General features: G+C 39.4%; 1 protein-coding gene across 1 annotated transcript in view; it reads left to right on the top strand.

Annotated features, from left to right (window-relative positions):
- Positions 1–25,170, top strand: part of CDH8 (cadherin 8) — a 371,407-nt gene that overhangs the window by 299,058 nt on the left and 47,179 nt on the right. The window contains exon 10 of the mRNA XM_066243293.1: positions 10,565–10,682. Coding sequence (XP_066099390.1) covers positions 10,565–10,682 — 118 coding nt within the window. The remainder of the gene's footprint in view (positions 1–10,564; positions 10,683–25,170) is intronic.

The following is a 25,170-nucleotide window of genomic DNA, read 5'->3' as shown; positions in this document are numbered from 1 at the left end:
TGCAAACTTTTGTGAGCAGTGTGGGCCAGAGCCTCCCATAATTCTGTTTGACATCTTCGCTCCTTAATGTGGTCTTTCTAGGATCTTATTTAGACACTAGCCTCTTGCTTACCATACATAGGGAATTGGGTAGCTTGTTCCAGATGGTGCATTGACACAGGGACTGAACTAGAAATGGTGTATTTGTAGGAGTGAGTCAAGCTCTTGTTTTAGTCTCAGAGAATATTCATTGTTTGAGAATCAGTTAGACAAGAGACTGCTTCAGCTCTTTTTATTTTTCTTGTCAGAGGGAGCTTCCTCTATTACTATAAATAAGTTTAATGGCAGATAATTTAAGCTTCATGACCATCTATAAAAGTTGAGATGTACTATTTGGAATCAAATTAATTATGTCTGGGTTAAAAATGCTTTGGTTTGCCTCTTTGAATCTCTTTCTCTGATCAATACTGCAGTATATATAGTTTATCAAAGGAATATCACAGGTACCCGCCCCCAAAGAAGATAATAGCCTGTATTTCTAGAGATGTACCTAGCCAATGCTTGACATGTAATGAATACTCACAGAGTTTTAAAATCACCATTGTAATTCATTTCATTCAACAGTGGCAAATATTTTAATAATTAGTTTCACAGATATTACCATGTAAACACCCATTCTACTCCTATGCATGCAGTGCACAAGCTAACCTCTTCAAGTAAAAAAAGAAAGAGAAAAAAATATATATATATTTATCATTTATTTATTTATTGAGTGATATTTACTGTGCATTCCCAAGATGCTAAATATTGTAATGTGAACCTGGGGAAACATTATGAGAAGGACAAAAGAGCGTTCTCTCTAATGCAGCGGTTCTCAACCTGTGTTTTGGTCGTTTGACCCCTGCTGGGGTCGCGACCCACAGGTTGAGAACCGCTGCTCTAATGGAATTTAATATGGAGGAGAGATGAGAAGAAAAATAAAACAAATAATATGTTTAAATGTTGAAAACTGAGTTGAAAAATGCAACGTTGTCTAGAGGAAACGAAGAAAAAGCAAAGATCTAGTTTATATAGTGTTGTGAGAGGGAGTTCCTTTGTAAGGGAGTATCAGTTAAGCTGAAACCAGAAAATAATAAAAAGGGGCTAGGCCTGTGCCAGGAGTCGAGCCGGACCCTTGAGCCCACACGACAAACTTGTGTAAAGATCCTGAAGGGACAAAGGCCTTGGTTTGTTTGAAGACTTGAAGACCATCTGCAGCTGAGCATAAGAGTCATAAGCCAGACTTTGACAAGAAGACTTGTATGTGTGAAAAAAATGTACACCCACCCACGCATCCTTGTGCAATTAAGCAGAAAGCGCCCTAAGCAGGCTGTATGTACAAAAGGTAAATGTTAGTCTGGTCTGAGGTTGTGGCGGTGGGGATGGAGGAGAGTGATTGCAAAAGCTGCATGAATGAAAGAATATATACAAATATCTAATGGGTCGTCATCACTGATCTGAAGGTTTGGTGTGGCAATTCCATATAGTAGATATGAGAACTGAGGCTGCAGAACAGCAAGGCTCTTACCGAAGGCCATGAAAAGAGGCAAAGATGGGTTTCAAAGTCTGTTCTTGACAGCTCCTGAGTCTCCCTGCACTTGGTAGAATCTCCCCTTTTTTCCCAAGGAAGGTGGACTCTGACATTCTACTTGCCCATGTGACACACGTCTTAGAAAAAATAGTAATGAGAACGACATTCTGATCAAGAGTGAGCGTTTTCAAAAGAAAACAGAAATCAGTTCCTGTGACCAATAACGCCATTCATTCAAAAGCATTCCACAAAATCTTAAAGGGAAAAGAAATAGAGCTTAATAAGAAAAGTTAAGATGATTATCTCTTGCTAAACACCAGCCGTGAATGTTGGCTCCATCACTTATTTATTCTTCAGTTTTTGTCGATCTTTAATAAATGCAAAACAATGAAATGCAATTATGGCATTTTATAGCCTTCATGAAATTGTAACTATAGGAGCATTAATTTTAACTTTCCTGCCAGCAGACATCTTTCAGGATCTCTCTGCATACGCCAAAGGGAGACAGGATTGGTTCTAACGCGGATGAAATTGATGGCCTCCACAAAATGCATAAAGTACTATTTTCATTCCATTTTGGCAGGAGTAAGGAGATGGTAAATTAGTGGAATACATAAAACAATATTTGGGGAAATCATGTGTAACAAAACATATTTCAGGGGGGCCATTAGTAGAAGTATGACTTTTAGAGCACAACCTGGACGGAAGGAAAAGCCGAAGTTTAAAAAATATCGTGAACAGTTTGACGCTAGAACTATTCAAGTGTGAGCTGTACCATTTACTGGTTTCTTGACATGGGGCCTCAATCTCTGTTAGTTTAAACTCTCATATTTTATGGATAGCTCACATTTTAGGTGCACAATAAATAATTAGTAGTAGTGGTATCTATTTTAACTAGTTTCATAGTCTAAAAGGAAAATATACTTTATTAGTATTGTATCTGTTGTTTCTGTGTTGTGTGTTTGTTTTGTATTTTTCTGAAGTGAGAAGTGGGGAGGCAGACAAACTCCTGCAAGCGCCTGACTGGGATCCACCCAGCATGCCAACCAGGGGGCGATGCTCGGCCCATCTGGGCTGTTGCTCCGTTGCAACTGGAGCCCTTCTAGCGCCTGAGGTGGAAGCCATGGAGGCCATCCTCAGCGCCCAGGCCAACTTTGCTCCAGTGGAGTCTTGACTGCAGGAGGGGAAGAGAGAGACAGAGGAAGGAGAGGGGGAGGGGTGGAGAAGCAGATGGGTGCTTCTTGTGTGTGCCCTGGCTGAGAATTGAACCAAGGACTTCCAAATGCCAGGCTGATGCTCTACCACAGAGCCAACTGGCCAGGGCCTATATCTGTTGTTTTTATTGTTACTGTTATATCTTTAGGAGCTTTGATTTGAAGTAAAATGTTATGAATAATTCCTAAATGGGTTAACATAACGGGACAATCTAGTCCCTTATCTTGGAATAAATAACACTTCTTCTGTAAAATATTTTTTTCCAAAGAATTTCTTTTAAAATATATACAAGTGTTTTATTTGTCAAGGGTAAAGGAAGAGATTTTACTTTATTTCTCCCCATATTCCTTTGTGAGTATTATATCTATCTATCTACCTACCTACCTACCTACCTACCTATACTTATCATCTATCTATTGATAGCATGGTGCTAGTGATATCAATTGGGTAAGATCTGGTACCATGAGGAGCTGACATGTTATTGGAAGGACGGAGAAGCAAAAAGAAACAGTGCTGTAACCACTAAGTTGTCTAGACACAACACATTACCAAGGTCTTTGCCAAATCTTTGCGAAGTCTTCCAGGTCTTCAGGACTCAGGTGGAGTTTTAGGGAATAATGTTGCTTAAACCAAGTGCCTGAGAAACACTTGAAAGGTACAGCATGCCAATATATGGTGTGGTGGTGTGTGGTGGTGGTGGTGGTGGTGGTGGTGGTGGTGGTGTGTGTGTGTGTGTGTGTGTGTGTGTGTTTGATCTAATAATTTTGGGAAACACTATATTAAAGTGAAATAATTCTGTCATTTTGTTTAACTGTGATGAGATTCCCTTGTGTTTTTAAATACATATGAAACACCAAAGGACTGTATGGTATTTGGCATTTTCTAAACAGAGTTGATTATAAAAATCTTTCAAAGTTCCTTCAGAGAAAACTCTAGAACTAGTGGCGAATGGAACTCAGTTGGAAAAATCTTGCTCCAGGAGAATAAACAATAGGATATACTTTCTGTCTAGGACGTCACGTTTATGATGTTAAGGAGGGTCAGGAAATAGTCCTGTGAAGTAACACAGTAGAGTAGGGAGAAGAAACAAGAGTGCAAAGAGAGCTGAGATGTCAAACTGGTGTTAAAAACTGTGTATTTTATTAAAAAATGAGGTTTGCAAAGCAAGTGACAGTGATTTAGAAAAAAATATTGACTATTTCAGAGGAGTACAAAATATACTTTAAAATACTGAATCCAGTAAAGTAAGAGTCAGGCGGAACTGGAAAATGTAAACTTTGTTTAAAAAATAAATCATGCCCTGGCCGGTTGGCTCAGCAGTAGAGCATCGGCCTAGCTTGCGGAGGACCCGGGTTCGATTCCCAGCCAGGGCACACAGGAGAAGCGCCCATTTGCTTCTCCACCCCTCCGCCATGCTTTCCTCTCTGTCTCTCTCTTCCCCTCCCGCAGCCAAGGCTCCATTGGAGCAAAGATGGCCCGGGCGCTGGGGATGGCTCTGTGGCCTCTGCCTCAAGTGCTAGAGTGGCTCTGGTCGCAACATGGCGACGCCCAGGATGGGCAGAGCATCGCCCCCTGGTGGGCAGAGTTTCGCCCCTGGTGGGCGTGCCAGGTGGATCATGGTCGGGCGCATGCGGGAGTCTGTCTGACTGTCTCTCCCTGTTTCCAGCTTCAGAAAAATGAAAAAAAAAAAATCATTTTTCAGGAGCCCTTTCTGTGTATCATTTCACTTCAACTTACTGTATTTCCCCAGGTATAAGACGCTCCCATGTATAAGACGCACCTTCATTTTGGGGCCCAAAATTTGAAAAAAAAAGTTTTACATAAAGTTATTGAACTCAAGTTTTATTCATTATAAAATTCACACAACTCCTCATTCACATGAAAAAGTGGGAAAGAGAAGTAAAAAAAAAAAAAAATCTACAACCACTGTTTAAGACGCACCACCGTTCTTTGACCCCAAATTTTTCTGAAAAAGGTGCATCTTATACATGGGGAAATACAGTCGTTTTGGTGAAGGAAAGGGAAGTGGAAGAGACTGATGTTAAGGAAAATATTGGAAGCACTACGATGTACAGGCCCCAGATGTCAGTCCCAGAGGACCGAGGACTTCGCTGCTTAAAAAGAGACCCATATAACCTACTCTCCATTTATTCTCCTGTTGTATTTCCTCTAGTTCAGACCTCTGAGGAGCATGCTCTAGATCAGGGGTCCCCAAACTACGGCCCGCGGGCCACATGCGGCCCCCTGAGGCCATTTATCCGGCCCCCGCAGCACTTCTGGAATGGTACCTCTTTCATTGGTGGTCAGTGAGAGGAGCATAGTTCCCATTGAAATATTGGTCAGTTTGTTGATTTAAATTTACTTGTTCTTTATTTTAAATATTGTATTTGTTCCCGTTTTGTTTTTTTACTTTAAAATAAGATATGTGCAGTGTGCATAGGGATTTGTTCATAGTTTTTTTTTATAGTCCGGTGCCCCAACGGTCTGAGGGACAGTGAACTGGCCCCCTGTGTAAAAAGTTTGGGGACCCCTGCTCTAGATAGCCATGGAATCCTTCTTAGAGATGAGGATATGTTGACACACACACACAAATAAAGAAATGACATGAGAAAACACTTTGAATAGAAAAATTAAAACTTTGGTAGAGACTAGATCCCCATGCAAATTATAAAAAAAAAATATTCAGAAACTATCTAGTAAATGGATATGAAGGGTGCTTATATTTGAACTATAATACAGTTTTGAAATCATTGAGAATAATTGGGTTATTGTATGGATTTTAGCATAATTTCTCCCATTCTCAGATTTTCTTTTTCAGATTTTCATCCATGTTATAGCCTGGTTTCTCTTGTATGCATACTTTTCATTTTCCAGATCCCTCTTTTAGAGGATGGTTCATAACCGATTTTTTGTTTATTTCCTTCAGTTTTGGACACCATTGTTGAAAACTATGATTTTCCCCTCATATATGTGCATAGATAAATAATTTCATACAATTTTACATTGTTTTTAAAATTTACCTGTAATTGGTATACAATCTTGGTTATATTCATTTCAGGTGTAAAATATAGTGATTGGACATTTTTATATACCTCACAATGTGATCACCCCACTGATTCTAGTCATCATCTGTCACTGTGTAAACTCATCACGGTGTTGTTGACTCTATTCCCCTTCCCCTCTTCACCCGGCCCCACGCCCTCCCTGCCCGTGACCATCCTTTCAGTCTCTGTTTTGATCTTACTTTCAAGTTGAATGTTTGAACCATACGATGCTCATCCATGGACCATGCTTTCCTTTCCTGGGTTGGAAACCAGCACTCTAAGAAACAGAAGTGAGTGTGTCAGGAGAGCTGCTTTTCACAATCAGAAATGAGCCGGCACCGATAGGCAGAGGAAAGAATAGAAAACCCCAACTCACCACTGTCCTTCCTGCACCACCTTGACTTCCTCTCCTCTTGTCCACCCCCTTCCACCACCTTCCAGCTTGCATCACTATGGAAGGGTTTTCTAAGAGAGTAAATTAGGTTTTACCCAAGCAGGTGACAGAGTGCTGTGGTGGCCGATATCATCTTGTTCTTGTTGCCGAGAGTTCCCGGAGAACAGACGTATATTCCAGAAACCTTGGGAGACATTTTGATAGTCACAACAGAACGGTCCTCTCTCATCTTTCCCACAGTCACGAAGAACTATGATCTTTAAGTTTCCATTTGCTGCGCCATTAGAATCAGAAGGGAACCTTTATACCCATAAAGCAAATTACTTGAGCAACCAAAATGATCAAGTTCATCTTTAAGCACTCTCCAAAACCTTGACTGTCTGAGCCCCGATTTAACCTACATACACGGACAGAAGGTATGGATGGCAACTAGATTTTAAGGCAGCCTCCCATATCGGGCCAGGAAGATGCAGGGCGTTTGTTATCAGACATATCTAAGGTCGGATGTTATATGTAATGTCTTTGATGCACTAGGGTTCTAAGTCTCTTCATACCAATCTCAAAATTAGTGATAGTGCTAACATATGCCTAATATAATATATTTAGCCATCCACCCATGTGCCAGACACTGTTGTAATAGCAGTGAGAGAGGAAAAAACAAACCAGACCCCCAACTCATCGCCTAGGAACAAATCAATCAATAACATAGACAGGAACACACAGGGCATATTTTAATAGATCCCATGATAGTTTAATGCTTGTTAACAGATCAGATCATCAGAAATGTATTTGTTTGCTGGCTACTAGCCTTTTAAAAAGTTACTCGTGACAGTGATGGCCTACTGCTATTAAATATTTTGAATTATCAAATAGTTTAAAATAAAGTTTAATAACTTATGCTAATAAGTAACTAACTTAGTGTTGGTGTTGTTGATAAACAATGAATAGTTCTTTTAAAAACAGAGTCAGATGTATGCTCTGGCCCAATAATTGTCATTGCTCTTTGTTCCATGCCTTGGAAATCAGTAGTCTCAGAAAAAGAAACAGAACAGTCTGCTTCCATAGAAATCCAAGCATGGCCCTAAAATTCATTTTCGTATTCCAACATCCACTTATGCTTTGTTTTTTTGATAGAGATATAGATTAGCTTTCAGCTTCTCCTTAAATGATTCCATGATAAATTATTAAACATTTAATTTATCTATTGTATTCTAACTTTATCAGTACAAAGGAAAGTATTTTAACTTCATGCTTTATAAGTTCTCCTGATATCCTGTGAACACTCAAGACCCTTTTTTTTTCTTTTGCCATTTTCATGAAATACTTGTCCAATTACTTAAAAATTAAGTGCCGTCACCGCAGTTCACGGTGGGAAATGTGCGTGGCTTCCACTTGCTGTCTAGTGAGTGTGCCTGTGAAATCTTGGGTGGAGGGGTACTTCCTTCAGTGAATCTGCTCTTCTTTTTCTTCTATTGATGAAGCGAAGTATATTCAGATGCTATTACATCAATGAAAATTTCAGCCTTTTTAATATGGGTACCTTAATGCATTTTAATAGCATAAAGTCCTTCAAGTGATCTACCAGGCATCTATTTTTTGAGATAAAATGACCAGACAGTGGCCATCGGCATTAAAATAAAATGAAGTGTCAGAAGTGGTTTAAACCAAAGTCTTCCCTGTTACCAGTTCACAGGATATTTGGAAGTTGATTTAAAAGATCTACCATTTCATCACTTTTTCCTCCACACATTCTGCACTGAGCATGATGTGAGTGAGGCTGACAATACAAATGCTCTAATGAATAATAATGTGGGAGCACTGAACACCAATATCCTCCCTGGGCTCAAAACTGTTCTCAGACCCAAGCACGCAGCACAATCACCTAGAAGACCATATAAAATGCAGATTTCTAAGACCCACCCAGAAACGTTATGGTTGAGTAGGCTTAAAACGTGGCATGTCTAGCAGAGTTACTGGCTTGCTTAAATGGTGGGGGAAAAAACTCATGTTTCATTGAAGGTGTAATATTTACACCAAACTTCTGAGAGGTGATATAAAAGACCATTATACTTCTTTACTTCAGGTAAGCTAAAGTATTGTGTGTGTTTTGTTGTTGTTGTTCTGGTAGTGGTGGCTTAATTAATCAAATAACTTGTATAGATGGACCGACCAGCATGTCTAGTCTTTCACATGCCGATGACTTAGAAATATTAAGAAAGTTATTCCATCTAGGCGCTCTTACCACTAAATATACCATAAGAATGCATTTAGTTATGAATAATTTCCACCGTAGAATATCAGGACATTTTTTATCTGCCTTAATTCTTCAAATGGGCTCGCACACCTTTGGGGTTACTTCTTCAACGGGTGCACCTGGGAATGGAAGTCATTTTGAAGCAGAGTTGGGAAAATGGCAAAGGGGATGCTCACAAGGAACTTCTTCCCCCTCTCTCCCTTATCACTGCCTAAAAGAAGGCTCTTATCACATGCTTCGGTTAAGTATTTGTCCGTGTAGGCGGTCCACAAAAGAGTTATCTGTGTTTCTCAGCTTCTCCCCTGGTATTCATTCTTTCATTTCTATAAAACTGGAATCCCAGGGAATCGCTCTGCACTTAAATGTCAAAGCGAGTGTGCCAGATGTTTATATATAGCAGATATGGTGGCATTTCTATCGAATCTGATGAGGTCGGAGACCTCATTGGGTAACATCAAAGTTGTTACACTTCTCAAGGTCCTATGTCATTAAATAAACGATAGTAACCCAAAAGACAAAACAAATAGTAATGATAATGACTAACATTCTAACACTCATTGCGCATTTACTGTGACCCGGACACTCTATTCAGAAACTGACATGAATATTCATCAGTAATCAAAGCAACTCTATCAGAAAGGGACTCTTGTTTGTAATTTCAGAGTTTAGTAACTCTGTCAATGCTCTACAATGAGCAAAGGATGAAATTATGACTTCTATCGAGATGGCTTCTGTCTTAACCATGAGTTATATTGTGTGCTATTTTTTTGTTGTGTCATTACTCAAGCTAAGTACAATGAAAAAAAGACATTTCATTAAGTCCTTACCAAAAGTAAACCACCTACAAAGTAAGGTCTGTTCCCTTTTCAAAATGGAGAAATAGAATAGAGAGGTTATTTCATTTATACCTTATAAAACTTAATGCACTTCTTATATAGCATGTGCTTGACAAAATGCTTATCTCCACTGCTGCTAATAGTGTTCTGAAATCGTGGCACTCACGACTGTTTAGGTGATATGTTACAAGGCAATGATGTCCCTTTCTTAAAAAGAAGTGATCCATTTTTTTTTTACTTTAATGAAATTGACAAAGTTGAATGGGGTTTAATTATTCAAACAGACATAACATATTAGGTATCATCATTACAGTCTCTAAATTTCATAAACGTGAGAGAATTTCCCTGTTAATTTTGTAGAGTAAATTTGATATCACCTTGACTGTCATGCTTCATGGGCATTCCTTGTAGAAATTGTGTTGTAGTTACTCATAATGAAGTATAAGCTATAATTTTTTCTACATTAGCTGTTGCCCAAGGTTTCATATGGAAGTGATTAATATCACAGGATCATAAATATGAATTATTAAGCTAATTCTCTGACATCCCAAGAAATAACTTAGCCCTAAGTTAATGCAGCTTTGCAAATGAAATAAGCACATTCAACCGATGCCAATTCCAAGTACGCATAGTTATCCAAACAGTTCTCTGCACAGTGGTAATTCTTCTAATCCCTATAACTTATTCAGCACAGGATACACTCCAAAGCATTGTTTGCATGTGTTATCCACTAGCTTTAACAACAGTGTTCAATATTGGGTGGGAACAGATGCGAGTCTTCAGGAAGATTTGTTGCAATGATATCTGTGCCCAGTAACATTCTCTTTGGCACATACTTGCAACCTGAGCAGGAGAATTAAAGAGGAGTTGTGAGGATTCAAAATTTTAAGTCCTTTACCTCCAAGGTCATCCCCAAAGCCACACTGCAATCACTGTAATAATTCCAAATCTTATTCTAGACGCCTGAATATACTCAATTGTAAAGAAACATCTAATTGCCCAGTGGAAATTTTCAGATGCCCTTTAAATATGCTATTTCAAGCCCTGGGCACTAAATGGACACAATGGTAATGACTTTAATTTTCATCAGCTAATCAAAGCAAAGGTTTGAAAGTGATGCATGTTCCTCCTTCTTCTTGGCACAAACCATCCATGATAATTTAGAACATTGAAAAGGAGTCCTTGGGCCAAAAAGGATGTCACTCAGTTTTTATAGGCAAGTTCCACCCATGGATGTCATCAGAAATGCTGACGTCAAATTTTATGTTGCAGGTCATTCAAACAGTGAGTGCCATGGACAAAGATGATCCCAAAAATGGACATTATTTCTTATACAGTCTTCTTCCCGAAATGGTCAACAATCCGAATTTTACCATCAAGAAAAATGAAGGTAAATATATTAACATTGAGAAGCAGAGTAACATATACACTGGAAAATAAGGTGTGTGCGTTCATAATATGATTGCAAATATAAGAAGCTAATTTTTTTCATTCAGGAGCAGTTGAAATCCAGCTGCTCAGCCTAATAGAATGGTAATGGCATCCCATCCTCTTTCCAATATTGAAGCGGTCGATACAAAGACTGTTAATGTGGGTGTTAATTTTATCCCAGGGCGAACTTCAGTCATTTTATGTTTAAAAATGGACTGTAAGGTTTAACCCTTAATGAAAGTTGCAGATATTTTGAAATACTGAGATATCTGTGAGGGGAAGATCTGGCTTACACTCTGCAGTTGTTAGGATTTAATTGAATGTTTACCAAGTCTTTAGGGAAAGCCTATGCTGATGGTGCCCGATTTGTGGGTACACATTAGAGGTATTTATTTTTAACCTGTACCAGTGTTGACAATAGCAATTAGATCGGACAATGCTTCTTGAAGGACACTCCTCGCCAGCATTATTGTGGAGCTAGTATGAATTGATTTTATTAAAGCCTTTCACTCATAGAGAACATTTAATGTATATCATTAGTTCTTGAGAACCAAGCTTGGGTTAATTGTTTCTCTTAACTATTGTCTAGTACAGGGGTCCCCAAACTACGGCCCGCTGGCCACATGCGGCTCTCTGAGGCCATTTATCCGGCCCCCGCCGCACTTCTCGAAGGGGCACCTCTTTCATTGGTGGTCAGTGAGAGGAGCATAGTTCCCATTGAAATACTGGTCAGTTTGTTGATTTAAATTTACTTGTTCTTTATTTAAATATTGTATTTGTTCCCATTTTGGTTTTTTTTACTTTAAAATAAGATATGTGCAGTGTGCATAGGGATTTATTCATATTTTTTTTATAGTCCAGCCCTCCAATGGTCTGAGGGACAGTGAACTGGCCCCCTGTGTAAAAAGTTTGGGGACCCCTGGTCTAGTACATATACAGGTCATAGATCATTATAAAAAAAATGTCTTTCATCGGGGATGGGGGTTGGGGGCCGGGTGAAAAGGGCGAAGGGATAGAGAAGTACAGATTAGCAGTTACGGAACAGTCATGGGATGTAAAGTTCAGCATAGGGGATCTAATCAGTAATATTGTAATAAGTTTCTATGGGCCCAGGCAGGTACTGGGAAAGAATAAAAAGTCTATCTCATGCGTACATTTTTTTTTTCCTCCAAGCTGGTGTCTGTTTAACAAGGATTTTTGACTGTTTATTTTGGCTCGGATGTGTGTAAGTCTTAGTTTCAGCTGTTTTAGAATGATTAGCAAAATAAATGTATTGTCTCAGGCTCTCTTCTGGCTTTACTGTAGACATTTGTCTAGATTTATACATGGGCTATATAAAAGCGTTGTTCAATTAGCAGAGGAGAATGCAGTCCATAGCATTTGTTTGGATTGTTGGCCGTGTTCTGTTTCAGGGAGCCAGTGGATTTGGAAACAACTTCCTTTATGAAATAGAATAACATTTTATGGCTCTTGTTAAATATATTATGGCCTTACCTTTTAACATAATGCTGCTTGGTTCTGTGGGAATGCTTTGATAGATGTGGATGCCTCGCAGAAGAGGAAATGAGAAAGTCGCTCAAGCAATATTACTCATTCATCTAGCTTCCTCTATGATGAGCACAGTGGAGACAAAATACCGTCTTTCTCCTCAGGAATGGAGTGCCCATTGTTTAGACTCCGCTAATTAGGAACTCTCATCCAATGATACTGCCTTTGTTTTTCAGTTCACACCATTGAGTTTTCTTTCTTTCTTTCTTTTTGGAAGTCACATAAATATGGCTCAGACGAGAGTCCTCTCAGGAAGTCCAGACTGAGCTGAAAGTCCACGCCTGTGTGCTCACTGCTTACTGTGATTTTAACTAATCGGTCTCAGCTGTTCATTTTGTGTATGAAATGCCCTATGTATAAAATACATTGAAATATTCTCTGTGAAGAAATGTATTTCCATCCCAAAGGTTCTGAGGTTTTGAAATTTTCTGTGGTTTCTGCAGTTTCAAGATATGCCGTTATTCATGTGGCCCATGGAAGGTATTACATGGACATATTTGAATGGATGAGAGGTTGTTATTGGGTGTCAGTGGAAGTCTAGTTTTGTACTACAGTATATTTATTATTCCTTAAACCTTTTAGAGAGGGCATTTCAGTTCTACAGTGAAAGAATGTCATATGTTTCCTCTAATATTTGTAACTATTAGAACGTGAAAGCTTCTACACTTAAAGAACCAAATTTTAGCTCCGTCATGTTTCAGGAAATCCTGCACTAGAACATTTAAAGGCATGTGGGTTATCTGTTTTGTTTTGAAACTAGAAAATGGAGGCTACAGTTTTGACTTACTTCTCAGGGGTGTGTGTGTGTGTGTGTGTGTGTGAGAGAGAGAGAGAGAGAGAGAGAGAAATAGTTGAGAAACACAGAAGCCAGCTACTGAAAAATTACTGAGGACAGAAAGAGCACTCTTTGTTTCACGATTGCTTAGTTTAAATTATGTATTTATTTTATTTTGTAAAGAATGACCATATCACCTATCATTTCAATTAGGGCATTTTTTTTTTAAAGTGGAAGGGGTTACTATTTATATTTAAGCCTGTAAAAACCATAAAGCAAGACTAGATTATAGAAACTAACACATATGTTCAGTATGATTATGAATTTAGCATCCAAATATTTAATATCTCCATGGAATATGCTATGAATCCACAGGTATTCAGGTGTTTAGAATATCTCCCTTTTTCTGTACTAGAACTTCATGAGTTTTGCTTTATGGACCACTACTTTTTGGTATCTGGATAGTCACTGTGAAATAAAAAAGCAATTTCACTCTTAACATGTGAAGTCAAAGTAATGGAAAGAAATTGTCAGATTTAAAATGTTGGAGATATATAAATAAATAGGTGGATACATAGATATCTTGTAAGCCTATTCCTCATTCCTGTCATTAATGATGAGAGAACACATACGCGCACAACCAAAAGTCTAAATATTAGACATTATTTATTTTAAAACTAGGATATACTTTATGCTTAAGACATGGAAGGAATCAAGGATATATATGATTTGAATTGGGTTTTTTTTATTTCTTTTTACAGTGAACTTTAAAACGATCCATCCCTGATGTTTCTCTCCTGAGAGCATTATAATTTACAAGACTCCTCCCACTGGATGAAGGTTACGATTCTGAGATAGCCACAGTATTCAAATTCATAATTGATGGGTGGATGATCCCCCTTTTAAGTCGGGTCTTTAAAGGAAGTGGTTCCAGTGTTTGGTGTTTTCTAAGAAACTAGCAGCTGTGTCTTTCAACATGAAGTTACTGTGATCTTCTCCTTCTCTCATATAGCTTGGTCCTAGTGTAATTTTCAGCCGACTGACTCAAAATCATAGACAAAATGAGATAGAAATTAGCTGTCTCTTGTCTCCTACACAGTTGAGTGATTTCACATATAATTCTCTTTCGGAATGTATGAGAATCATATTTCTGCCAGAATAGGAAGGCAACCTTTAATATGAATAAAGGTGAAAGCAAAGGTCAAAAATACGATGAGCCATTTGTGTCACATGTACATACCGAACATTCATAGCACCTCGAATTGTCTAAAGTGTATGCCCAGACGTTGGTTTCTCCGTCTTCCAGTTGGGTGAATTTAAAAAGAAAAGGAGCTTTTCCAACCCCATTTCAGTATTGGTTTCCATTCCAACAGTGAAAGTGGAAGATACCAAATTTAATAAGACAGGAAAGATAAGTGGACCTTTTTCAGGTACAGAAATATCTTGCTGAAAATTTGAGGACTTCAGAAAGCTGATCTCATCTAACCCGCACAATGTAGGTACAAGATTTGACTAGAAAAGCCAGAAAGCAGTCTGGGGCAATGGGACCCTTCATATGTCATACTGAAGTACATATTTGAACCAGGTGTAGAGAGACGTGAGGAAAAGTATAAAGCTCTGCTCCCTAAGGAGGGCCTGTGGGAAGAGAAGAAATAGATTGTGAACTTGAGTTCATCGCAGCTTGGTGAGGCTTAAGAAAAGACAACTGGGGAACCAGAGTACCAGGTGACTGTATTTTTTCTCTTCTTAGTGTCTTCCTTTTGATCAAAATTCTATTGATAAGACTCTTACTCTAATGGCATAATCATGGTCATTGATTAGGACACTATAGATAGTGACTAGCCCTAGGGAATAAATGAGCCTTGGGTTATGTCAGTGTCCATGACATGGTTACACGTTTAGAATATAAGTCATGCTTTGTTTTGTGGGTTTTCCATTTCACCTGATTTGGCCAACTTCAAGCAGTTGGTTTGATGTGTCTTTATGTCCTCTAGAATCCTTTCTTGTAAGAACTCTGACTACAGGCAAGTGACTTTCAGCTGCAGTGTCATCATTTGTAATACCAGAATAACAATACCTATTTGCCCTACAGAAGTGCTGTGATGGATATGCACAACCCAGTGCCTAGATAGCCTTGAGCACAATGGAAGGCTCATAGGAAAACCCTCATCAGTAAATGGGACAAGATCCTCACAGTTTGAATCTGTTCATTTCTAGATTCCCATTGGACCTAGGAATTCATAGATTCCCATTGGATCTAGTTTTCTCTCCTCTGGCTTGTCATTCTCAGCCAGGTCCCTTTGAGGCTTTAACTCCATTTATTTGTTTGTTTCTTTCTTTCTTTCTTTATTTTAGTGGGTCTGGGGGAAGACAGGGTCAGAGAGACAGGAAGAGAGGGAGATGAGAAGCACCAATTCTTCATTGTGGCACCTTAGTTCACTGATTGCTTCTATATGTGCCTTGACCAGGGGACTCCAGCTGAGCCAGTGACCCCTTGCTCAAGCCAGCAACCTTGGGCTTCAAGCCAGCGACCATGGGGTCATGTCTATGATCCCACACTAAAGCCAGCATCCCCGTGCTCAAGCATGAGCTCTCACTCAAGCCAGCTACCTGAGGTTATCAAACCTGGGTCCTCTGTGTCCCAGGCCAATGCTTTACCCACTGTGCCACTGCCTGGTCAGGAAACTCTATGGAGTTTTGAATGTGGTACAGTAATTCTAAAAGTGGTCTCATGGGTAATTGTGCATAACCTGATCCTCACTAGGTTGCATTGCAAGAAATCTTCTTAGCAATGTGTTGCAGTCTAAAGGGTTTTATAATAGAAAGATAAAAGAGGATGAAAAAGAAGGAGGAGGAGAAGGTGGGGAAATAATGAAAATGTTTGCCAGCCACAGGAATCACTGCAGGGTTTCTAGAATTGATTTTGAATATGAAGGATTTTTATATTTTCTCTTTCTCCTTTGCCAAAATGAAGCTCAGCTTTCTTCACCCAATGGCTAACCCCGACTTCCAACTTAGTAAGATGACTTTCCATTCTAGTGTATCGAATTGTTTTAAATCACCCACAACCTTCCAACATGCGTCTCTGTGGAAATAGTTTTTTCTTTGCTCTTTTGAGTAACGTCATCTTATCTCAGAGTTCTCTTGTCGAAAAACTAAAATTTGCTGCCTGAAATGGAAGTGGGTTTCTGGTTTTCAAGCCAGCCAGAGTGGACCCTCCATCCTCCGTCTCTCCTGTCAGGAGTAGGGGTTGAGGCTGAGAGCATCCCTCTCGCAGTTGTCTTAAGCCAGCTGTACCCAATCTGGGCTGAACCGGATCTGAAAGGCCTTCCTGATGACCCAACAACTGAAAGGCCCACCTTGGTAAGCTAGTTGTCCTCTCTCTGGCCACCTCAGACCTCCTTAATTTCTTCCAGTACTCCGGGCTGCTTTGAGGCTAACAGAGATCTTTCTGAAATAGCATCTCTTTCCTCAGGTGGCCTTTATGAAAGACTCCAACCCTCAGCTAAGCAGATCCATTATTTGGGGGCTTCCCAGGCAACCATACCTAAACAACAAGTGAAAACTGTGTTTGTATGAGTGTGATAATGAATACCTACGTATGGACGTTTCCAGGATGCTGACCCTGTCTACTCAGCTTGTGTAATGGGCTTTCCCCAACACCACACACAGCACCCAACATTGACTAGAGATCTTTTTTATCTCAGGCGTCAGTCATCTCTTACTCATCTGAAGCAGGGCACTTTTGTTCTCAAGGTTGACTCAGAAAAGGTAGTGCTCAATTTGCATGAGACAGGAGGTCCACCTGGGATCCCAAATATGCAGAAGAGCATTATGCATACATGATCCGAAAAAGTTTCTGCTTCAGTAATTCATAATTTATTGTTTATGCTTCCAGCAGTGTTCTGTTGATAAAAAACCATTTATGTTTCATTTTGTCATCTAAACTGTAATTAAGGACGATGTGCAAGCTAAGAAAAACAGATAACAGATCTTTACTTCCACTTCCCAAGTTGCCTATGACTGTACAGTTTGGTCCAGAAAACAAGATTTTCTTTGTTTTGAGTACTTTTTGTAAAAGTCTTCTTATTTTGTATAGTTTCCGTATATTTCCTATTCTTTTTAAAGTGAAAATACAAGAGCACTTTGCTTTCAGAAGTTAAGAATTTTATATGCAAACATTGAAAATCCTAAAGTTATTGGTCTGGTCAGACAGAGTGTCTATTTTTCAGTATATGTTATGGGAGACAGTTTTGTTTTGAGATTTTCTTTTTTTAGACAGAGAGAGGGACAGAGAAGGGCAGAGAGACAGGAAGGGAGAGAGATGAGAAGCATCAATTCTTTGTTGCGGCGCCTTAGCTGTTCATTGATTGCTTTCTCATATGTGCCTTGATAGGGGGGGGAGGTGTCCAGCTGAGCCAGTGACCTCTTGCTCAAGCCACCGACTTTGGGCTCGAGCCAGCAACCATGAGGTCATGTCTATGATTGCACGCTCAAGCCAGCGACTCTGCGCTCAAGTTGGTGAGCCCGCACTCAAGCTGGCAATCTTAGGTGTTCTAACTTGGGTCCTCAGCATGCTCTATCTACTGCGCCACCAACTGTTCAGGCAGATTTGAAATAATTGACTACTGGGGATATAATTTAGATACATGGCACATAGACTTACTTATATGTCTAGTTGTCCAATCTGCTATTCAAAGTTATGGATTAATTGAGACTTCTCTGTCCATTGGCTAGCAGTCATTTCTGGTCCTTCCAGAGCATTCTGATTCTGAAGAATTTGGAAAGGGAAAAACTAAGAAAGAAATTGTCACATGCCTAGTAATCTTCAAGGTACCTCAGCTATCTTAAAGATGCCCTAGGGCATCGAGCCTTCCCTATGAGACTCTGCTGTCTGTGACTTTTGCTTCAAAAGAAAAATTTTAAAATAATCAATTGAATATCAGGAAGAGTATAAAGACTTATTCAGATAATATTTTTTTTAATTTATCAAATCTTGTTTGGGCCTTTTTTTTTTTGCTTGTGCCATTAAAGAATAATGCTGTTTACTGATTTACCATCTATTTACAAGCATACTAATAGACCTGGGGATTTTGTGGGTGCCGAATAAACATGACTGTCCTCGGTAAGCACAAGCAAACATTAAAATTGAATGAGGAAACAAAATGTGCTGTCAGTCTATGCAAATCCTTCTTTTCTAAAAAAGTATTCTGTGTAGCTGACAATCATTGTGTCTCCTTTCAGCACAGAAGTTTGCATTGGGAATGAGCTTGAGTGCTGGATAGACACGACATTAGGCTCACGTCGCATTCTGTTTAGAGATGTGACCTGAATAACACACACCATGTGCTTTGAATCCCTTATTATATAAAAGTTGATATGGAAGGCAGAGAAATAACTTAAAAAACAGAAAGAGGACTCTCACGTAGATACACATTTAGCGTTGACTTGGGGCCCTGGCTGGTTGCTAGATGGATAGAGCATCAGTTCAGTGTATGGATGTCTCAGGTTCAATTCCTGATCAGGGCACACAAGAGAAATGACCATTTGCTTCTTCTCTCCTCCTTCCTCTCCCCCTTCTTTTCCTCTTTCCCTTCCTTAGCCAGTGGCTTGATTGGTTCAAGCATGGCCCCCGGCACTGAGGATAGCTCCATTGGAGTGTGTCAGCTTCAGGCTCTAAAAATAACTCTGTATTTGAATATTGGTCCTAGATGGCGTTGCCGGGTGAATCCTAGTTAGGGCTCATGTGAGAGTGTACCTCACTATCTTCCCTCCTCTCGCCTAAAAAAAAAATAAAAAAAAGAGTGACTCAGAATGAATTAGAATAAATGATGAAAGAGAGACCCTGTGGACTACAGGACAGCACAGACTTCATAGGTAGGAATATTTAGGTCTGAATCCCAGTTCCTCTGATTATAACATGTGAGAACTTGTACAAAACAACAACAACAAAAACTAAATAGTCTTAAATCTTTATCTATAAAATGGAAATAATATTTACCCCTATGTTGTTTTGAATAGAAAAATATTTTAATAATTTAAGTAAAAAAAATGTGCTAACTTCAGTTTCTAGTAAATTGAAGGTACTCAATAAATATTAACTTCTTTTCTCTCTTTTTCTGTTTTTACACTTGGTGAATGTTCTTAATCTCTCTCACCTACCCAACTGAACAAACAAAAATAATAATAAGGAACCTGAAATAAGGCATTTGTATGATAACTAACAATATGCTATTCAAGTCCCTTATCGGAGGGGCTAATGATAGAACATGGCTCGAAATATTGGCCATGAGTAAGACAGAGGGAAAGGAGAAATGTGATAGAGGGTATTTGTGTCACTGAAGCTGTTCTTTGAATATAACCCTCATATTGTAATGTGATCAAAGAATAAAAATAGTATCAAAATGGGTAGGTTTCCGTAGGACTAAGTTTCCTGTATCTCGATCCTAGTGCATATAGCTCTCTGTATATTAGCAAGGGGGATATTAGAGAGTTGATAAGGATGGTAAGAGCTAGGAGTGCCTAGTAAGTGACCAGATTATGAAGATCACTGATGCTAAATACATCATTTCAAAGATATTTTTTAAAAGATAGTGACAGTTTTTGTGTGTGTGTGTGACAAACAGAGAGACAGATAGAAGGACAGATAGGGACAGACAGGAGTGGAGAGAGATGAGAAGCATCCATTTTTCATGTGGCACCTTAGTTGTTCATTGATTGCTTTCTCATATGTGCCTTGATCGGGGGGCTCAAGCAAAGTGAGTGACCCCTTGCACAAGCCAATGACCTTGAGCTCAAGCCAGCGACCTTAGGCTTCAGGCCAGCGACCATGGGGTCATGTCTATGATCCCATGCTCAAGCCAGCGACCCCACGCTCAAGCGGGATGAGCCTATACTCACAACGGTGACTTTGGGGTTTCAAACCTGGGTCCTCTGTGTTCCGGTCCTACGCTCTATCCACTGTGCCACCACCTGGTCAGGCAATGATGGTTTACTTTTAAAAAGAGTAATGAGGGTGCATGTCTATTTCTCCAACTGTATTTTCCTTTACTCTCTCCCTTACACCTCATTGTCATCTTACACAACCTTCAGCTTGATCGTGCAAACCCAATGATGCTGTTTTAAATCCCCATTCCTTTCCTTTCGGCAGGAATATGCATCCTCTGCTACCTCCTTTTCCTATCTAGCTAACTGCCAATCATTCAGAATAAGCCAGGTTCCCTTCTCCTGTGAGCAGAGTGGGAGCGTGGTTCCCAGTTTCTGTGCAATTTGGCTGTTCTGCTCTGCAGGACTGTGTGCTAATGGCTAAGGCATACACGTGAGTCAGGGAACATCTTCTCCACTGTCCTCTGAGGTTATTAATAACAGGTCATATCTTTATTCACTCATTCCACACCTATTTTTTCTTAGCATCTACCATGTGCCAGGCACTACCCTGGAAATTGGGAATAAAGCAGTGAATAAAATAGCCACAATTTTATCCTCATGTGTGGTGTATTTTTGTTCTCCTCTGAGGACTCAGTCTTACGCCAGGTTGAATTCTCAAAGAAGAGTGCTGTAATTTAACATGGATTTCTGTTAGACCAGGGGTAGTAAATCTTTTTATGCCTACCGCCCACTTTTGTATCTCTGTTAGTAGTAAAATTTTCTAACCGCCCACCAGTTCCACAGTAATGGTGATTTATAAAGTAGGGAAGTAACTTTATTTTATAAAATTTATAAAGCAGAGTTACAGCAAGTTAAAGCATATAATAATAATTACTTACCAAGTGCTTTATGTCAGATTTTCACTAAGTTTGGCAGAATAAATCTTTATAAAACAACTTACTATAGTTAAATCTATCTTTTTAATTATACTTTGGTTGCTCCGTTACCACCTACCATGAAAGCTGGAACACCCACTAGTGGGTGGTAGGGTCCAGGTTGACTACCACTGTGTTAGACAGTGGAGAAATTCACAGGCTAGCCTGCAAAGCGCTCTGATTACATAGTCTAACTTCTACAGTGTCATAAACAAAGTTTCTTCTTAGACGTTGACCAACTTGTGAAACTGGTCCTACATAAAGAAGAATTAGGCTTGCATAGATTTCCTATCTCCCGTTTCACAGAGCATTTGGCTGATCAGGGTAGCGATATATACACGTCTGTGGTCATGGACAACTAATTCTCCATGTGAGTTTCAGATTGTTGTCCTTATCTGCCTGAGTGTAGACAAACTATGTTGAACCACACAATACAATCCATAGTATTTCTGGGTGCAGAGGCAGATCATGTTGGTGAGCGCTCTCCAAATTCACAGAGATCTATAGACATTACTATCATGTGCGCTTTAGCATTGCCTGTGGGCTGGGGCCGGTGATCCTCTTTATTTATAGTGTTATTAAAATCCAGTATACTTCTGATTCAAATCTCATTATATGCATTCCATTCCTTTTCCATTTTCCATGAGAAGTTGGTTCCCACACCCGTCAGTGAACAGGTTTTAGCTCATTTTCGATGTGTAATGTTTACCGAGGGTCCTTGGCAACTAGAGAATGCTGGTTTCCGGACATGACATTGAATTCATTTTCTCTCTGTTTCCTATTCTGTCTGTCCTCTACGGTGTCACCAGAATGAATGTGCTGGCGCCCTTTATAGATGGAGATAGTAATTGCTGTCCTTGGACCTCTCTGGGTTACTCATTGCCCTGTTTTCATCCTAGTAGATTGCCTACTGGGATTTTCTCCCTTTATTGCTTGAGTATATTACCCTCAGCCTTTGGAAGGCTGTTTATCTTAGGGCAGTCGGAGAGAAAAAAGGTGATACTGTACCTGGTATGCTGAGCAGAACCATCCTTCCCTGAGTTTCTTGCCTTCACGTGGCCAGACAGTCACTGCTAATCTCATCAAGGTCACCTGTGATTTACTTCCACCCGGACTTCAGCTTCTCCTTGGACGAAACAAATGGGTTCGTGCTGGGGGTGTAAGGGGATTCATCTATTCTATCATACCCAGTGTGCAAGCGCATGGTCTTAGGAGAAAGAAAATCACACACTTTAAAAATCAGACAAGTCCCACATCCGCTGATTAATAAAGATGGGACTTCGGGCAAGGCTTTCGACTTCCCAAAACAGACCGTGTTTGATGATGTTAAAGCAAAATTGCAGTGAGGGAGGAAGGAAAGAACGAAGGAGAGATGCCAAAGGTACTACCTGGCTCTCCCGTGATGTGCTGCGAGATCAACCTTCTAAAGAAATAGTGCTTATGGAAGTGACCATTACACCAGAAGTTACTGTACCGAACCTCATCCATATTAAAATATTGAATATGATTATTGAAAGATAGAGTTCTACAGAATTATAGGTTCGCTTAGAATATTCGGGCAGAACTCTGGACATATTAAAGAAACAAATGATTCTCATACACCAAAAGAACTCAATATGATACTGCACACAGTTTCAATGGTTCAGAATTGGTAAGCCTTGCTTAAATTCTCAGGCTGGAGACAGGATATAGGAGAGTTTTAGAAAGATATTTAATTATTGGATTAAATTTTCATTTATCAGAAAGATCTCTCAAAGTAGAGTCTGAATAAAGTTTTGTAGAAATAAGACACACGTTATGTGTAGCAGTTTCTGTCACAGTTAATATAGAGTAGTCAGATATACAAGTCATTAAAGGCAAAATAGGAAATAACCAAAAGTTTTTTTTTTTTTTTGACAAAAATGTTTTTAAAAGACAAGTAAAATAAAATGATTTGTGGGCCCTGGCCGGTTGGCTCAGTGGTAGAGCATCGGCCTGGTATGCAGGAGTCCTAGGTTCAATTCCCGGCCAGGGCACACAGGAGAGGTGCCCATCTGCTTCTCCACCCCTCCCCATCTCCTTTCTCTCTGTCTCTCTCTTTCCCTTCCGCAGCCAAGGCTCCATTGGAGCAAAGTTGGCCTGGGTGCTGAGGATGGCTCTGTGGCCTCTGCCTCAGGTGCTAGAATGGCTCTGGTTGCAACAGAGCAACGCCCCAGATGGGCAGAGCATCGCCCCCTGGTGGGCATGCCAGGTGGATCCCGGTTGGGCGCATGCGGGAGTCTGTCTGATTGCCTCCCTGTTTCCAACTTCAGAAAAATACACACACAAAAAAAAATGATTTGTGAAGATCCTTAAACTCTATGATCATAAACCTTTTCTTGATTTACTAAAATAAATTAGTGAGGTAGTTCTTAGTATTTTGAATATATTTACATCCATTCTTGATGTTTTTCATAGGATAATAGATGGGTCCTACACATTCAGGAGATTTACACACACACACACACACACACACATTGCTAATGAGCTAGGAAGTAAATTGACATAAACACACATTATGTACATTAGTAATATATACATGAAGAAATTTTGCAGTGCATATTTTTAAATATTAAAAATAAATACTTTGGTCATATTCTAAAACATACATTTTCAGTTGACATAAAACTTGCCTTTTTTATAAATATTTGTAGGCTAGAGTTCAACCAAAAAAGTTTTAGTATGGTTAAGAGGCAATTACCTAAACTTAATTTATCTTTTCCCCCCCAAATTAAAAACAAAACAAAACAAAAAAATAACCCACTAAAATATATGCAGGTAATTATATAAACTTCTAATTTGATTGAGTAAGGGAGAAATAATAAGAAAACTTATGCCCCATGTTACTGCTATTATAACTTATCTTGTTTCAAAAATAAGTATGTATTCAAAAATGGATGTTTAAATTTGCAAGGATTTTTTTTAAGAATAACCTATCTAATATCACATACCATAGAAATATAATTGCTTATAAAAGAACTTTTATTGAGAAACATAAAAGTGATTACAGAGATTAGAAAGCATGAGTACATTTCTTTTTAGGGTTTTAATTAGAAGTCCTATGGTTATTTTAACACAACCTACATACCTAAATGAGCTATATGTCAAAGTGCAAGAATAAAAAAAAATAGTGAAAATGTATTGACTACCTATTATTTCAGATCTATCCATCTATCAGTACATATAAAAGTTTGGGCTAAGTGTTACTATCGCCCTTAGAGAGAGGAGGAAATTGAAGGTGAGATCTGGCCATCGGTGTGCCAGGCGTGGAATGTGGACACCAGCCCGCTAACGCTGCCCTCTCACCAAGAACACAGCTTTTGCACTTCTCTCCTAGAATATGTACTCAGTACAACTGTTGACATCTTATTTATACTTTTCAAATAGTTGCACTTCCATCATTTCTCAGCCTTTTGGCTCAGATCAAGTGAAGGCATCAAATAAGCGTGCTTCCTTTTTTCCAACTATGGATGGTAGAAACCACCCGCTAAGCATTAGAGAGGACCCACACAGTTTGTGTTGGGTAAAAACAGAACAGATCAAAAATAAATAAATAAATAGATAGATAAATAAATAAATAAGTAGAGTCAAATGATCTATTGTGGGTATTGCAGTCCTAGGACACAAAATAATTATTATGCCTACTGTTTAACGTCTAGTACATGTAAAGCATGATTCAGACTGTATGTGTGTGACCCACACGGTGGTCTTTGCAAGTCACTCAGCGATACCGAGTTACTGAGAAACATGCAGCATCCGTGTCCTAGGCTTCGGGAGGCAACAGGAACCCCTGAATTGGGTGAACAGCCCTGAGTCAGCCTTGCACAACTTCTCACTCTGGATTTAATAAGACCATAGAAAGATATGGATAATGGTATAGAACAGGGGTCCCCAAACTACGGCCCATGGACCGCATGCGGCCCCTTGAGGCCATTTATCTGCCCCCGCCGCACTTCCAGAAGGGGCACCTCTTTCATTGGTGGTCAGTGAGAGGAGCACATTGACCATCTCATTAGCCAAAGGCAGGCCCATAGTTACCATTGCAATACTGGTCAGTTTGTTGATTTAAATTTACTTGTTCTTTATTTTAAATATTGTGTTTGTTCCCATTTTGTTTTTTTACTTTAAAATAAGATATGTGCAGTGTGCATAGGGATTTGTTCATAGTTGGTTTTTTTTTTATAGTTCGGCCCTCCAACAGTCTGGGGGACAGTGAACTGGCCCCCTGTGTAAAAAGTTTGGAAAAGATACAGAAAAGTGAATGCCAAAATAACACAACTGACAAAGTAACTCTTGCCAAAATC

The sequence above is a fragment of the Saccopteryx bilineata genome, chromosome 9 (genome assembly GCF_036850765.1).
Source record: "Saccopteryx bilineata isolate mSacBil1 chromosome 9, mSacBil1_pri_phased_curated, whole genome shotgun sequence".
Taxonomy (NCBI): domain Eukaryota; kingdom Metazoa; phylum Chordata; class Mammalia; order Chiroptera; family Emballonuridae; genus Saccopteryx; species Saccopteryx bilineata.
This window is presented reverse-complemented; position numbering and strand designations above follow the sequence as displayed.